Below are 15,455 nucleotides of genomic sequence, written 5' to 3' on the forward strand. Positions count from 1 at the left end.
TACATTTTTGGTGTAGTTGGTTATCAAGCCTCAAATTTTGAAAGAAATAAGCTTTGTGTAGCTGTCACTCTCACCATCAGCAACCTATCTCCGACTTGTAGGCGCCCATCTTTTTGTGCTGCTCCTCCTTCGATAATTTTGGTTACATAAATACTATTGTCCCCTGGAATGTGCTGGTTTCCGACTCCTCCTGCGATACTGAAACCCAAACCTGTATTGGGTTCAAACATGTAATTAGTTACAAGATATAATTATTTAGAAGACACAACATTCATATTCACAGTGCCAGATTAAACACTTGACCACCAGCAGGTTTTACCCCCTTCATGACCAGGCCATTCTTGCTATTCAGCACTATGCTACTTTAACTGGCCACTGTGCAGTCATGCAACGCTGTACCCAAATGAAAATTATAGATTTTTTTCACACAAATAGAGCTTTTTTTTGTGGTATTTGATCACCTCTGGGTTTTTATTTTTTTATTTAAACACATAAAAGACCAAATATTTTGAGAAAAAAAACTATATTTTTTACTTACTGCTATAAAACATATCCAATAAATTTTTTTTAATTAATTCGAGTTAAGCCAAAATGCTGCAGCTCAGTTTCAGGGTCTTGGCAATCTTCTTATAGCCTAGGCTATTTTTATGTAGAGCAACAATTCTTTTTTTCAGATCCTCATGGCAAACAGTTCTTTGCTATGAGGTGCCATGTTGAACTTCCAGTGACCAGTATGAGAGAGTGAGAGCGATAACACCAAATTTAACACACCTGCCCCCCATTTACACCTGAGACCTTGTAACACTAACGAGTCACATGACACAGGGGAGGGAAAATGTCTAATTTGGCCCAATTTGGACATTTTCACTTAGGGGTGTTCTCACTTTTGTGGCTGGCAGTTTAGACAATGGCTGTGTGTTGAGTTATTTTGAGGGGACAGCATTACATTGTTATACAAGCTGTACACTCACTACTTTACATTGTAGCAAAGTGTCATTTCTTCAGTGTTGTCACATGAAAAGATATAATAAAAGAGCAGAGAGAAGAAACACAGAGGTCTTTCCCACTGTACAGAGCCTTGTCTGTTAACACATAGGGCTCTGGGCTGTGATTGGGCACAGCCGATCAGCAGATCTCAGCCATGAATCATTGGCTGGAACCTGTTGGCAAAATCTTGCGGTGTCCGATCACTGCCGACGTACAGGCGATGTGCCTGTACAAACTGCACACCTGTAGTAAAATGCGGACGGGAGGCAAATGGTTAAGGGAATTATATGGTGGTTTTGCACATTGTTTTTAGCTTTATTACAGTCAGGGATAAAAAAACAAATATAAATATTTGTCATATTATGAATATTATTTAATAATAATAATAATAATACATTTTTCCTTGAAATATTAGGTTACATTTTCCAGCCTGCAACTTTATTCATTTTTTTCCATAGAAAACATTGGAGTTGATTTACCAAAACTGGAGAGTACACAATCTCGCGCAACTCAGCATAGAAACCAATTAGCTTCCAGTTTTTTTTTTTTTTTTTTTTTTTTTGTCAAAGGTATAATTAAATAAGCTGAAGTTAAAAGCGGATTGGTTTCTTTGCACAACTGCATCAGATTTTGCACTCTCCAGTTTTAGTAAATCAACCCCATTGCATTATCACTTCTCTAACTTGTCCAGTGTAGCAGGGTGACCCCGTGCTACTCGGTAAAATGGTGGTTTACCTCTTTTAGAAACGGGCACCCTAATGGCTCAGGTGTGCGCTGGCTTCATATCGGAGACAGAATTAGAGTTTAGGGCCCCACCCTTCTGAGGGAGGTCAGTGTTTGTGATGGGAGTCGTGTGAGATGCTGCGGCATCTAAGTCTAGGAGAGAAAGTCCAAGAGGGACAAAAGCAGAAAGGAAGCTGTACCGAGAGAGTCCAGTGCAGCTAGAGAGCTGCAAGGAAAGACACAGAGCTAGGGTACAGTGTCTGTGCATAAAAACTGGGATGTGTTTGATGGTGTCAGACAACTCACACTGCTAATGCTTCCTGTTCTGCTAATGCCAATGGGCATGCGCAGTGTCCCCAACGAAGTCGAGCAAAATCCAGAGCAAGCATGCGCACTGGCACACCCATACTCGCACGTGTGCGTTAGTGCACACGCCCGCACATTCGTGTCTGCCAATCCTGGCACATGGCGCCCTATAGAAACAGAAACTCTGCCTGATACCAATGCTGGATCGTCTTCAGCTCGTCCCTGTGTTCCTGATTGCTGTTCTGATTTGTTGACCTTGCTCCTGACAACCCAGCTTTCTTGACCACCCTCCTGGACTACCCTTGCCTATTTATCTGCCTCTCCTCTCAATAGAGACCTCAGCTTGGATTCAGTACCAAGGCTCTGCCTCCTATCTTGTACCACGCTGCCAGCCCGTTGCCTGTCCTTGACTACAATCCTGTCTTCTGTCTATGTACCTTGTTGCCAGCCAGTTGCCGACTTGTGCCTGTTCCTGATGCTGCAGTTGTTCCTGAGTCCATACATACCTGCCTGGCTCCTGCTGAACAAGTCTGGTGATCAGTCCCCACGCCTTCCTTCGAGAGGTTCCTGTATCTCCAAGCTCCAGCCTTCTGCCTGCAGACCCCTGCACGCTTTCGTTGTCCCAGCACTCCCTGCCCCCACTACCAGGGGTGTTGGGACTGGAACCGTGCAAGAGGCCACCCTCAGCATTTCGGACTCTGCTGTAAGGTACGTGACAGATGGTCAGGAAGACCAAAAGGTGTTTGATGGTCAGGAAGACCCTGCAGGCGTACTTGGAGCTGCTACAAGAGAGCCAGGAGGCCGAAGTTATGTTTTTGCAGTGATTTTGAAAACCCCTTGTGTGGGAAAGACCTATCTGTATGATCTTTGACTTGCTTTTAAATAAAATGGGCTGCCATGCTCTAAAATACAGTTTTGGACTGGCGCAACTGATTGCAAAGGCACCTACCACATGAGTTTAATTGCCCCAATCTCACACTAGCCATAACCAGTCTATGGCAAACATTTTGGATCAATGTATTTTGGGGATTCAGAATCCACCCCTTTACTAGGGCTACAACACAGGTACACGTTGGCTTTCTGTTTATTGAACCCCAAAACATGTGATCATGCCCTGATGAAGGGGACGTTTCTAAAACCTTGAAATGCATTGATTCTGTCAGGGGGGTCCTTGTTAAGGCACTTCTCCTGTTATAGGTTGACAGTTCTGTATCCCTGCTTTTCAGTTGTGCTTAAGCATTTTCACCAGCCTTATGAGCTTCTGAAGGAGGCTATAAGTGGCCATTTCAAACACAAGCATGCTCTGATGAAATTTGTGTGACGAATGAAATGTGTCAGCATGGCGCCACGTTCTGTGATGTGAGGACATGGCCTGTCCACCCACCAGACGAGCCTCCAGACGCTGCTTGTTCTCCCGCTGGTTACCCTGCAAATACCACAAGACCTTGCAAGGTCTCGGAGTTCAACCCGGCAGCAAAATAGTAAGCACACATGGGACTTGTGTATCTTCTGGACAGGCTAACTACTGCAGGAAGTGTCTACTCTATACCCTGCAGCCCGAACGGCAGTACCAAGATGTTTGTATTGTATGTTATGGATATATGATCCAGACAAGACGGCCTCAGTATGACGGTGGAAGTGATTGAAGCAGTGAGATGTGTCTGCTCTATTTGTAAAGTGATGAAGTGATGTAAATATCTTACACTTACCTGCAGTGGATGGAATCCACTAGTCCTTCCTGAGCTGTTACTATTTAAAAAGCGGTATAGACACTTGCTGTTATTCCCCAGGGGGAACTTTTGTCCATTAAGCGCTTTGTCTATTTGAACTCAATCTCAGGAGTATACCAGTCTCATTTGAACACTTAAGCCGCGTACACACGGGCGGACTGTATGGCCAACTTAGTCCGTCAGACAATCTGACGGACAGTCCGTCCTACTTTCGAATGAACGGACTTGACCACACACGGATGCACAAACAGTCCGTCGAAAGTTTGCACGATGACGTGTACAGCACGTACGACGGGACTAGAAATAGGAAGTCCAATACACAGCAATGCAACCTTTCGCCGTGTAAATCCTTTCTGAGCATGCGCCATACTTAGTCCGTCGAACTAGCCTACTCACGAGCGGATTGTCCGCTGAAACCAAAGTACGACGGACAATATTACGGAAATTCCGAAATACTTAGTCCGCCAGACTGCACGCTGAAAAAGTCCGCTGAAGCCCACACACGAGCGGACTGTCCGCTGAAATGTGTTTCGACGGACTAAGTTGGCCAGACAGTCCGCCCGTGTGTACGCGGCTTCAATCTATTTATATGCAACTCTGGATGAACTTACTTTGGATGAACTTTGTGCACGTTATCTTGCCAACTGGGACTTTTGATACAGCGAGCCTTCTAAACTGGAGCCTATATGCACTGATTTGGTGCATCCTGCTATTTCCAGCTCCCACTGCTTAGTGTTTTTGCAGGTGTATCTTTTCTTCCATTAATAGGATACCATCTTCATAAACCAAAGGGGAGGGATGTCTGTGAGGTCTGTATGTTTGTTTGTGGTGGGCACTTGTGTGCCTAAGGCAATTGTCTCATTTTGAATGTACATGGTGGAGGTTAGTAGTACATATTTAGCCATTAAAGTGGTTGTAAACCCTTACAAACCACTTTGACCTACAGGTAAGCCTAGATTAAGGCTTACCTGTAGGTCCAAGCAATATCTCCTAAACCTGTATGGTTTAGGAGATATTTGCCCGAAAACGGGCACCGCTGTCTACGGCGCATGCGCCGTAGACAGCGGCGTGCATGCGCACTGAGCGCGGCATTTCCAAGAATGGAGCTGCCGCGGGTGTCGACTCCCGTGCGCATGCGCGGGAGTGACGTCATCGCGGCTTCGCCGAATGACAGCGGCGGAGCTGCGAGACGCCACCAGCAAGATGGATGCGGCGGACTACAGGGGACAGCGGCGACTTCGCTGGCTCCTGTGTCAGGTAAGTGACATATAATGGGCTACTATGCGATGCATAGTAGTCCATTATGCTTTGCCTTTGCAGGGAATGAAAGAGGAAGTAAACCCATCAGGGTTTACTTCCTCTTTAATTGACTAGTGTTATGTGCATATCTCTAAATAAAGTTATATTTTATCTTCAATACAGTTTTTTCCCTTTTTGAAGAATTCTTTGGGAACTGCTTTGTGTTCCCACACCTCTTTTTTCCTGTATGCTTAATTAATGCAGAGGAATACACTGTACACCCCTACGGTTGATAACTTGTGTATCCCTGGGGTGACGGTACATGGTGCCACAGAAGGGGCTCAATTATCTGAATAGATATCCCCATGTTGGGCCCATATGGATGTAGTCATAGTGTCAATTTTAAATTGTGTTTTTAATCAAACACAAGCATGGTTCACTGTTATTACCATTGGGAAACACACTTTGAAAAATGACATGGAGCCATCATTGGAGTACACAGATAGTGGCTGCAAAGATGCTAAGACTTAGCAAAAAAGTTGGGAAACAGTATTTCATTAAGAATGGCAATTTTCCCTTCCACAGGCGGTGGTCTCAGTGGGGGGCATTGATAGTTTCAAGAAACTATTAGATAAGCACCTGAACAACCGCAACATACAGGGATATACAATGTAATACTGACATATAATCACACACATAGGTTGGACTTGATGGACTTGTGTCTTTTTTCAACCTCACCTACTATGTAACTATGTTTATGATTCGATGTCCAAACTAATGCCACGTACACATGACCGGACTTTCCGGCAGACTAGGTCCGACGGCCTTCCCGACAGATTTTCGGCGGAGTTCTGACGGACCTTTCGAACGAACGGACTTGCCCACACACGAACGGACTTAGAAAGTCCATTAGTTTTGAACGTGATGACGTACGACGGGACTAAAAAAGGAAGTTCAATAGTCAGTAGCCAATAGCTGCCCTTGCGCCGTATTTGGTCCGTCGGACCATCACACAGACGAACGGTTTTCCCGATAGGAGTTGAGTCCGTTGAACAGATTTGAAAAATGTTCTATTTCTAGGTCCGTCTGATTTTTTTAAATGAAAAATGATCAGATTAGCCCACACACGATTGGATTGTCTGACGGGCTGATTCCTGAAGTCCGGCCGTGTGTACGTGGCATAAGTCTCATTCAGTTGGCTTTACATCTACAGCATTCTGGCATTATGATAAATAGATTCTGACAATGCTTGGTCCTCAATGGGTTATTTAATTGTATACAGTATGTATTTTCAGCAACCACCAATGACTTTGTGAGGGTGGTGGTGGGAGGGGGATGAGTTGAGTGTGATTTTTTTTTCTGAGATTTGCTTTGTGTCACACAATCTACGCAAGAGAGAAATAAAATTTAAAAAATCAGCCTTCCTTCTATAAACATTGCCTTTGCGCAGATAATGTATATACTTTATAGATACAATAATACCTTTTGGTCCTTTAAAAAGTTTAATCTCTACAACAGTTTCAAGGATGGGTCTTCTTCTGCGTACATATAGACGAACAATGGAACCGGCTTCTTTTAGCGCTTCTACAGCTCTGCTGTGTGACACCTCTGAGACATCCACTTCATTCACTCGGAGAATACAGTCATTGACCCTGAAAAACACATTCAGGAAAGTTTACCGCAAATGATTCAGCAGAGAACAAAAAATAAATAAAAAAAATAATACAAGTGTCCTTTCTTTTATTTCGGCACAATGCTCTGTCACATAACTTTAATAGCATACGAAAGCAAAGCAAGAGTTCAATGTGGATGGCATGCTGTGAGCCGTACAGAGATGACAATATATAACATCGCTGAGCATTGCCAGAGAAAAACATAATTTTTCTTTAAACATAAAAACAAATCAGTCACTATATTTAAAGGGAGTCGGCTAGTAAAGGATTTTCAGATATACGGGTGAATGGGACCCTGTCGCTATTTTAACCAAATCTAAATAGAGACATGTTGAATACTTATCTGTTTGGTGGGCAGTTAGTCCATTCCTCACTGTCTTAAGGAAGTTCAAATATACAAGTACCAGGGCTATCCATCATTTCCAGGCAAAGCTGTACCAGGACTGTCCAACACTTCCACGCAAGGCCATACCGGGGTTATCCAACATTTTTAGGCAACGCCATACCAGGGCTATCCAATGCTTCCAGAGAAGGCTGGGGCTATCCAACATTTCCAGGCAAGGCCTTACCAGGGTTACCAAACACTTCCAGGCTAGGCCATACCGGGGCTATCCAACATTTCCAGGCTAGACCATACCAGGGCTATCCAACGCTTTCAGACAAGGCCATACTGGGGCTATCCATCATTTCCAGGCAACGCCATACCAGGGCTATCCAACGATTCCAGAGAAGGCCATACTGGGGCTATCAAACATTTCCAGGCAAGGCCTTACCAGGGTTACCAAACACTTCCAGGCTAGGCCATACCGGGGCTATCCAACATTTCCAGCCAAGGTCATACCAATCATACACCTAAGCTTGACACATCAAAGCCGAGGAGGAGTTTAGGAGAGTTTTCCTCAGCTCTGTGCCACCTTTGTATATACAGTGCATAATACTGCAAACACTTGTAAAGAGACGTCCATACGCATATGATTGCTGAAAAACTTGAAATGATAGAACAAAAAATATAATAATAATCCTTCCTCTGTGAACATAGGCGATAAAAAATTATATATAAAGTGAAGTGAAGAAAAATTGTAGACGAAAAAGTCACCACCACCTCAGTGTGAATTTTCTGCTCACCTTCCGGAAATAAAACCCTCTTGGGCCAGATATCACTTTAAAACAGGGATCCTCAGTAGGATCAGTTTATATGTTTTCTGCGTCTAGATAGTGATTCAGGGATTTGTTTGTGGTTCTCCAACGATGATAGGCTCTTCTGAATTAAATTCCATCTCAACAAAGATAAAACAACATAATCGTGCAAGATTGCTGTATATTCATTCATTTCTACTTAGTATAGAATATTCACTCGCATTTTACTTGATAAAAAAAGCACATTGAACAATCAGTATTGCAAGCAGCTCTCCTCCTCACTGCATGTCCAGTATAACAAAACACCGGACGGGGCATCACCAGCTCCTCCGACGTGTTGCGTCACAGGTCACGTGACTTTCTCAAGGGAAATTAAGCCATGTGTCGAGTGTGATGGGGTTATAAGCCGCAGTTTCCCTATCGGTTGCCTTGGTGATGTAGGAATAATTGGATAATCATGCCGTCAATCACGTTTAGACATAGTTCCTTTGATTAACAGCTTATTATATGATATATATATAGTACATAACAAACCTTATAATCATTTAATAAATTTTGCTGCATAGTACAATTTGCAACTGCTTAAAACTACAAAAGACCAACATATAACCCCCTCTTTTTAATAGTTTAAAGATTATTTTAAAATACAATCGGGAGAATAGCGAGTACAAAAATCTGAAATAAGACAATTTAGATCAAAATTGATGTTCAACCCCAGTGGCGAGAGAGTACCAAGCTCAAAATTTCATCTTGATTCACATTTACGTAATTCTCTAATGGGGCTCATACTTATCAATTGCCCAGAACTTGAGGCCTGTTGGATTTTTATTGTGACATTGTGCAAAATGTCTAGAGATACTATGTTTTAGAAAACTATTCCTGATATTCTGTATGTTTTCTTGTATTCTTTTCCACATGGGTTGTTTTGTTCTTCCTATATATTGCAATGAACATGGACATTGCAACATGGACACTACCCCTTCTGTCCTACATGAGATGAAAGACAAGTGTGTCTTGCCTATAGTCCAGCATGGTGGTGGGAGTGTCATGGTCTGGGGCTGCATGGGTGCTGCCGGCACTGGGGAGCTACAGTTCACTGAGGGAACCATGAATGCCAACATGTACTGTGACATACAGAAGCAGAGCATGATCCTCTCCCTTCAGAGACTGGGCCGCAGGGCAGTATTCATACATTATAATGACCCCAAACACACCTCCAAGATGACCACTGCCTTGCTAAAGAAGCTGAGGGTAAAGGTGATGGACTGGCCAAGCATGTCTCCAGACCTACTGAGCATTTGTGGGACATCCTCAAATGGAATTTGGAAGAGCCCAAGGTCTCTAACATCCACCAGTTTCGTGATGTCATCATGGAGGAGTGGAAGAGGACTCCAATGGCAACCTGTGAAGCTCTGGTGAACTCCATGCCCAAGAGGGTTAAGGCAGTGCTGGAAAATAATGGTGGTCACACAAAAATATTGACACTTTGGGTCCAATTTGGACATTTTCACTTAGGTGTGTACTCACTTTTGTTGCTGTACACTCACTACTTTACATTGTAGCAAAGTGTAATTTCTCTAGTGTTGTCACATGAAAAGATATAATAAACTATTTACAAAAATGTGAGGGGTGTACTCAGTTTTTTGAGATACTGTACTGAAAGTATATATATACTTTCCCAAACAATGGTTTCCCAAATAGTAACTAGTAAATAATTCCTGCCATACACTATATTGTCAAAACTCTTCTGGGAAGGCTGTCTACAAGGTTTAGGAGTGTGTCTATGGGAATGTTTGACCATTCTACCAGATGCGCATTTGTAAGGTCAAGCACTGATGTTGGACAATAAGGCCTGGCTCGCAGTCTCCGCTCTAATTCATCCCAAAAGTGCTCAATCGGGTTGAGGTCAGGACTCTGTGCAAGCCAGTCATGTTTCTCCACCCCAAAGTTGCTCATCCATGTCTTTATGGACCTTGCTTTGTGCATTGGTCCAAATCATTAGGTGGAGGAGGGATTATGGTGTGGGGTTGTTATTCAGGGGTTGGGCTTGGCCCCTTAGTTCTAGTGAACTCTTAATTGCCTAGACTAATTTGATATTATCAGTCTACTGCAGGCAGGAGGAACCATTTCTTCAGTCTCTTCATTCTCTTCTCCATAAACCCCCCCTCCCCCCCCCCCCCCACTGATCAGAATGCAACTCTGTATTAAGTCACAAGGTTCGAGGTTGTAGATGATGACCCTGGATTATGCCTAAACAAAGATGGAGCTATATTTCTGGAGACATTTATTTTTTTTCTCTAAAACTGGAGAGTGCAAAATCTGGTGCAGCTCTGCAATTTAGCCAATCAGCTTCTAACTTCAGCTTGTTTAATTAAAAAAACTTAAAAGCTGATTGGTTTCTATGCAGAGCTGCACCATTTTGCACTCTACGGTTTTAGTAAATCAGCCCCTGTGATCATTTATCATGCAGTCACTTGCATTTGATAGGAGTTTCTCTTTAGGGAAACAAATCGTATAAAAGTGTAACTGTTTGCGGCTGCTATAATTGCATTTTACTGAAGCTGAACTTTCTTTTGAAGGGTATCCATGATGGGCACTGGTACATGTCCTTGTTTTTCTCTTTAGAACAATTATAAATTGAAGGACAAACCATGGACATATTACGTAGTAAAATATGTGATCTGTGCAATATAGAGAAGTGGCCTGTGTCAAGACGTTTTATCTTTGCAAGTCCCAAGCAGCAAACAGACTCAATGAACTCAGAACAGATTGCTTGTTTTATGAAGCTGGGATTCAATGCCAGGAAAACTCCACATAAAACAGAACATAAAAAGCTGTATAACGATCAGAACGGTCAACACATGGTACAATGTTGGTTTGTCATCTCTCTGTCTGTTGTGAAGCCAGCGCTTGTATTTGCAAGGGTGCACATCAACTGAACCTAGGGTAAGCAACTGACCGGAATGGTGATTGGTGCCCCTGTGCTATAGTAAAAAAAAAGGAAGAAGGGGCAGGCGGGACTTTTAAGGTACCAAGGAGTAGAATAATCAATCCATTTAGAAAAATATACATTTTATTTAAACAATTCTTTAAAATCGCAATAAACATTTTCAAGAGTCACGCATTATTTATTTTGCCATGTACAGCCACTTCTTACTCTACATCAGCCTTTCTCATCCTTTTCAACACAGAGGAACCCTTGAAATAGTTCTCCGGTCTCGAGGAACCACTGCTAAAAATTAGAAATCTACAACTCATGATACATTAGTGTGATGGTCAGTGGGAAGAATGGTCCTTACACTTGTGGTCATTGGGAAGAATTTACGTCCTTACACATAGCTAAAAAGATCAATGGTGTTGGTGGGAACTTATCCGAGAGGCAGAAACGGCCCAATGCTAAAGGAACCCCTAGCAACTTCTGGAGGAACCCTAGTTGGGAATCACTGCTCTACATGTTTCGCTCAGAAGAGCTTCTTCGGGAGTTTTTTGGAAGTGTCGCATGGAGTAATATATACTATAAGAGAAACAACAATTGCAAATGATTATGCTTGAAAATTGCCATGAATAAAACTGCATGGCATGTCAAAAAAAACATACCTGTATCTGTACCATCGCATGGCAATTTTCAAGCATAATCATTTACAATTGTTGTTTCTCTTATAGTATATATTATTCCATGTGGCACTTCCAAAAAACTCCTGAAGAAGCTCTTCTGAGCGAAATATGTAGGAATGGTGTTATCTGGAGGGTGAGCTGTATTGCGACTTCGCTTAACAGATGTCTATGCAAGTCGCAATGAAATCGGGAAAAAAGTCGTTCAGGAACTGTTTTCAAAGTTTCTGCGTCATGAGTCACGACAATTTATTGCTGGCAATGTGGTGCGACTTGTCATGCTATTTGGATCAAATCACATGACAAATCACACCGGTGTGAATGAGGGCTTAGCTGGAGTTTAGCTTTATTAGTCAAGTCCAACTAAATCTGCTGGTATAGCTAACACTACCCTCTACCCACACTGACAATGCCTCTGACCAAAGATGTCTCTGATACTCCTCCATCCATAGTGGAGACACCTAAGACAGTAAGCGTGCTTCTCACCAGGTGAAAAATGAAGGGAAAAAAGCCCCCTAAATGAATGCGGCCAATCACATTGAAGAACTGATACGCTGCAATATATTACATTTTTTGTTTTGAGTTTAATACCATTTTAACATTTGAATATACAGTAGGTCTACTTTAACCTCAGCCACCCAGAAACAAGCTTAAACCAAGGCATCACTGTACAGAGAGATCATTGTTATCAAAAACATGCCTTGTGCCATCTACCCAGAATAGTCCAAAGTGAACTTCATTACAGTAAATAGAGTATTAAATGGGGCATCCAAAATATTTTAAAACAGAGAGCCTGCTTGATTTTCTCCACTAGGGGTTACTAAACAGTCTCCATGTTTGTGAAGTATAGACAGTGACCAGCACCGCAATTTGAGTCATTCGGATGAAACAAGGAGAGAAGTCTGTGCGTTGCTCCGGGCACTGTGTGACGCTAATTTGGGATGAACACATGTGACTATCAAAGTCCAGACGCAGCTGAGCTTCACCCAAACACGCTCTGTTCCCTTTCTTATTTCACATGAAACATCTGCTTACTCCTCTGATCTTTTGCAATATGTGTTTGTCCTTATCATGCATTCTCAAAGGACATTGCAACCTTTTTCCGACAAGAGCTTGCCAGCAAATCTGTTTGAGAAGCTAAAGTCCTGTGCCCCTGTAGTGTCACATTTTGCTGCCTATCACAGGATGCTGCGGAAGTGACGTTGCCGCCAGAAATTGCGTACTGCGCATGCGCGATGCGTTCCAAACACTCGCGCCGTGCGTTCCAACATAGTTTCGGCAATACAGTTCAGCGAAACCATCACATAATGTTACGGAAGTGATGTTACACACAACACAAACACTGGGCCGTTTCGTTACAACACTAATACTTCTCTTGTTACCTAGTAGGTTTTGCATTGCTGGGACTTGTAGTGCCTATCCTGAGCTACATGCTTCAATGTTCAGTGTCCTCATCCCTATCCCCATGCTTCAATGTTCAGTGTCCTCATCCTTATCCCCGAGCTTCAATGTCCAGTGTCCTCATCCCTATCCGCGAGCTTTAATGTTCAGTGTCCTCATCCCTATCCGCGAGCGTCAATGTTCAGTGTCCTCATCCCTATCCCCCTGCTTCAATGTTCAGTGTCCTCATCCTTATCCCTGTGCTTCAATGTTCAGTGTCCTCATCCCTATCCCCATGCTTCAATGTTCAGTGTCCTCATCCCTATCCCCGAGCTTCAATGTTCAGTGTCCTCATCCTTATCCCCATGCTTCAATGTTCAGTGTCCTCATCGAAGCAGGGGGATAAGGATGAGGACACTGAACATTGAAGCACAGAGATAAGGATGAGGACACTGAACATTGAAGCAGGGGGATAGGGATGAGGACACTGAACATTGAAGCTTGGGGATAAGGATGAGGACACTGAACATTGAAGCTCGGGGATAAGGATGGGGACACTGAACATTGAAGCAGGGGGATAGGGATGAGGACACTGAACATTGAAGCTCGGGGATAGGGATGAGGACACTGAACATTGAAGCTCGGGGATAGGGATGAGGACACTGAACATTGAAGCTCGGGGATAGGGATGAGGACACTGAACATTGAAGCTCAGGGATAATAATAGGGATGAGGACACTGAACATTGAAGCTCAGGGATAATAATGGGGATGAGAACACTGAACATTGAAGCACAGGGATAAGGATGGACACTGAACATTGAAGCATGGGGATAGGGATGAGGAGACTGAACATTGAAGCATGGGGATAGGGATGAGGACACTGAACATTGAAGCACAGGGATAAGGATGGACACTGAACATTGAAGCAGGGGGATAGGGATGAGGACACTGAACATTGAAGCTCGCGGATAGGGATGAGGACACTGAACATTGAAGCTCGGGGATAGGGATGAGGACACTGAACATTGAAGCTCGGGGATAAGGATAGGGATGAGGACACTGAACATTGAAGCACAGGGATAAGGATGGACACTGAACATTGAAGCATGGGGATAGGGATGAGGAGACTGAACATTGAAGCACATGGATAAGGATGGACACTGAACATTGAAGCAGGGGGATAGGGATGAGGACACTGAACATTGAAGCTCGCGGATAGGGATGAGGACACTGAACATTGAAGCTCGGGGATAGGGATGAGGACACTGAACATTGAAGCTTGGGGATAAGGATGAGGACACTGAACATTGAAGCTCAGGGATAATAATAGGGATGAGGACACTGAACATTGAAGCTCAGGGATAATAATAGGGATGAGGACACTGAACATTGAAGCACAGGGATAAGGATGGACACTGAACATTGAAGCATGGGGATAGGGATGAGGAGACTGAACATTGAAGCATGGGGATAGGGATGAGGACACTGAACATTGAAGCACAGGGATAAGGATGGACACTGAACATTGAAGCAGGGGGATAGGGATGAGGACACTGAACATTGAAGCTCGCGGATAGGGATGAGGACACTGAACATTGAAGCTCGGGGATAGGGATGAGGACACTGAACATTGAAGCTCGGGGATAAGGATAGGGATGAGGACACTGAACATTGAAGCACAGGGATAAGGATGGACACTGAACATTGAAGCATGGGGATAGGGATGAGGAGACTGAACATTGAAGCACAGGGATAAGGATGGACACTGAACATTGAAGCAGGGGGATAGGGATGAGGACACTGAACATTGAAGCTCGCGGATAGGGATGAGGACACTGAACATTGAAGCTCGGGGATAGGGATGAGGACACTGAACATTGAAGCTTGGGGATAAGGATGAGGACACTGAACATTGAAGCTTGGGGATAAGGATGAGGACACTGAACATTGAAGCAGGGGGATAGGGATGAGGACACTGAACATTGAAGCTCGGAGATAGGGATGAGGACACTGAACATTGAAGCTCGGGGATAGGGATGAGGACACTGAACATTGAAGCATGTAGCTCAGGATAGGCACTACAAGTCCCAGCAATGCAAAACCTACTAGGTAACAAGAGAAGTATTAGTGTTGTAACGCACGGCCCAGTGTTAGTGTTGTGTGTAACATCACTTCCGTAACATTATGTGATGGTTTCGCTGAACTGTATTGCTAAAACTATGTTGGAACGCACGGCGCGAGTGTTTGGAACGCATCGCGCATGCGCAGTACGCAATTTCTGGCGGCAACGTCACTTCCGCAGCATCCTGTGATAGGCAGCAAAATGTGACACTACACCCCCACCCCATGAAAAAAAAAAAAAGATCCACAAATTGCGCACAGCTGTAACATTTAAAATTTTAAACGCATCTTGATGGATCCATCAAGGAAAGCAAGATCAGAGATGGACCCTTCAGAACCGGGCACCAGAAGGAGCTGCATCCCTGGCTAACCCTATCTCTATGCCACTGCCATGGGGCTTGAAGACACTTAAAACAAATCTAAGGTTTTGCTTACCTCCTTGTAAAAAGAAATTAGATTTGTTTGACAACTTCTGTCTTTCATGAATCCATGCTCTCTATTGCTTAATATATATATATATATATATATATATATATATATATATA

At 43.5% G+C, this 15,455-nt stretch overlaps 1 protein-coding gene across 1 annotated transcript in view; it reads right to left on the reverse strand.

Annotated features, from left to right (window-relative positions):
• Positions 1 to 15,455, reverse strand: part of LOC143927370 (disks large homolog 2) — a 1,494,912-nt gene that overhangs the window by 782,253 nt on the left and 697,204 nt on the right. Inside the window, exons 6-7 of the mRNA XM_077451406.1 lie at positions 6,468 to 6,637; positions 75 to 211 (exon numbers count right to left, since the gene is read on the reverse strand). Coding sequence (XP_077307532.1) covers positions 75 to 211; positions 6,468 to 6,637 — 307 coding nt within the window. The remainder of the gene's footprint in view (positions 1 to 74; positions 212 to 6,467; positions 6,638 to 15,455) is intronic.

The sequence above is a fragment of the Lithobates pipiens genome, unplaced genomic scaffold (assembly GCF_037356315.1).
Source record: "Lithobates pipiens isolate NorthernLeopardFrog02 unplaced genomic scaffold, aLitPip1_a1.2 Scaffold_23, whole genome shotgun sequence".
NCBI lineage: Eukaryota > Metazoa > Chordata > Amphibia > Anura > Ranidae > Lithobates > Lithobates pipiens.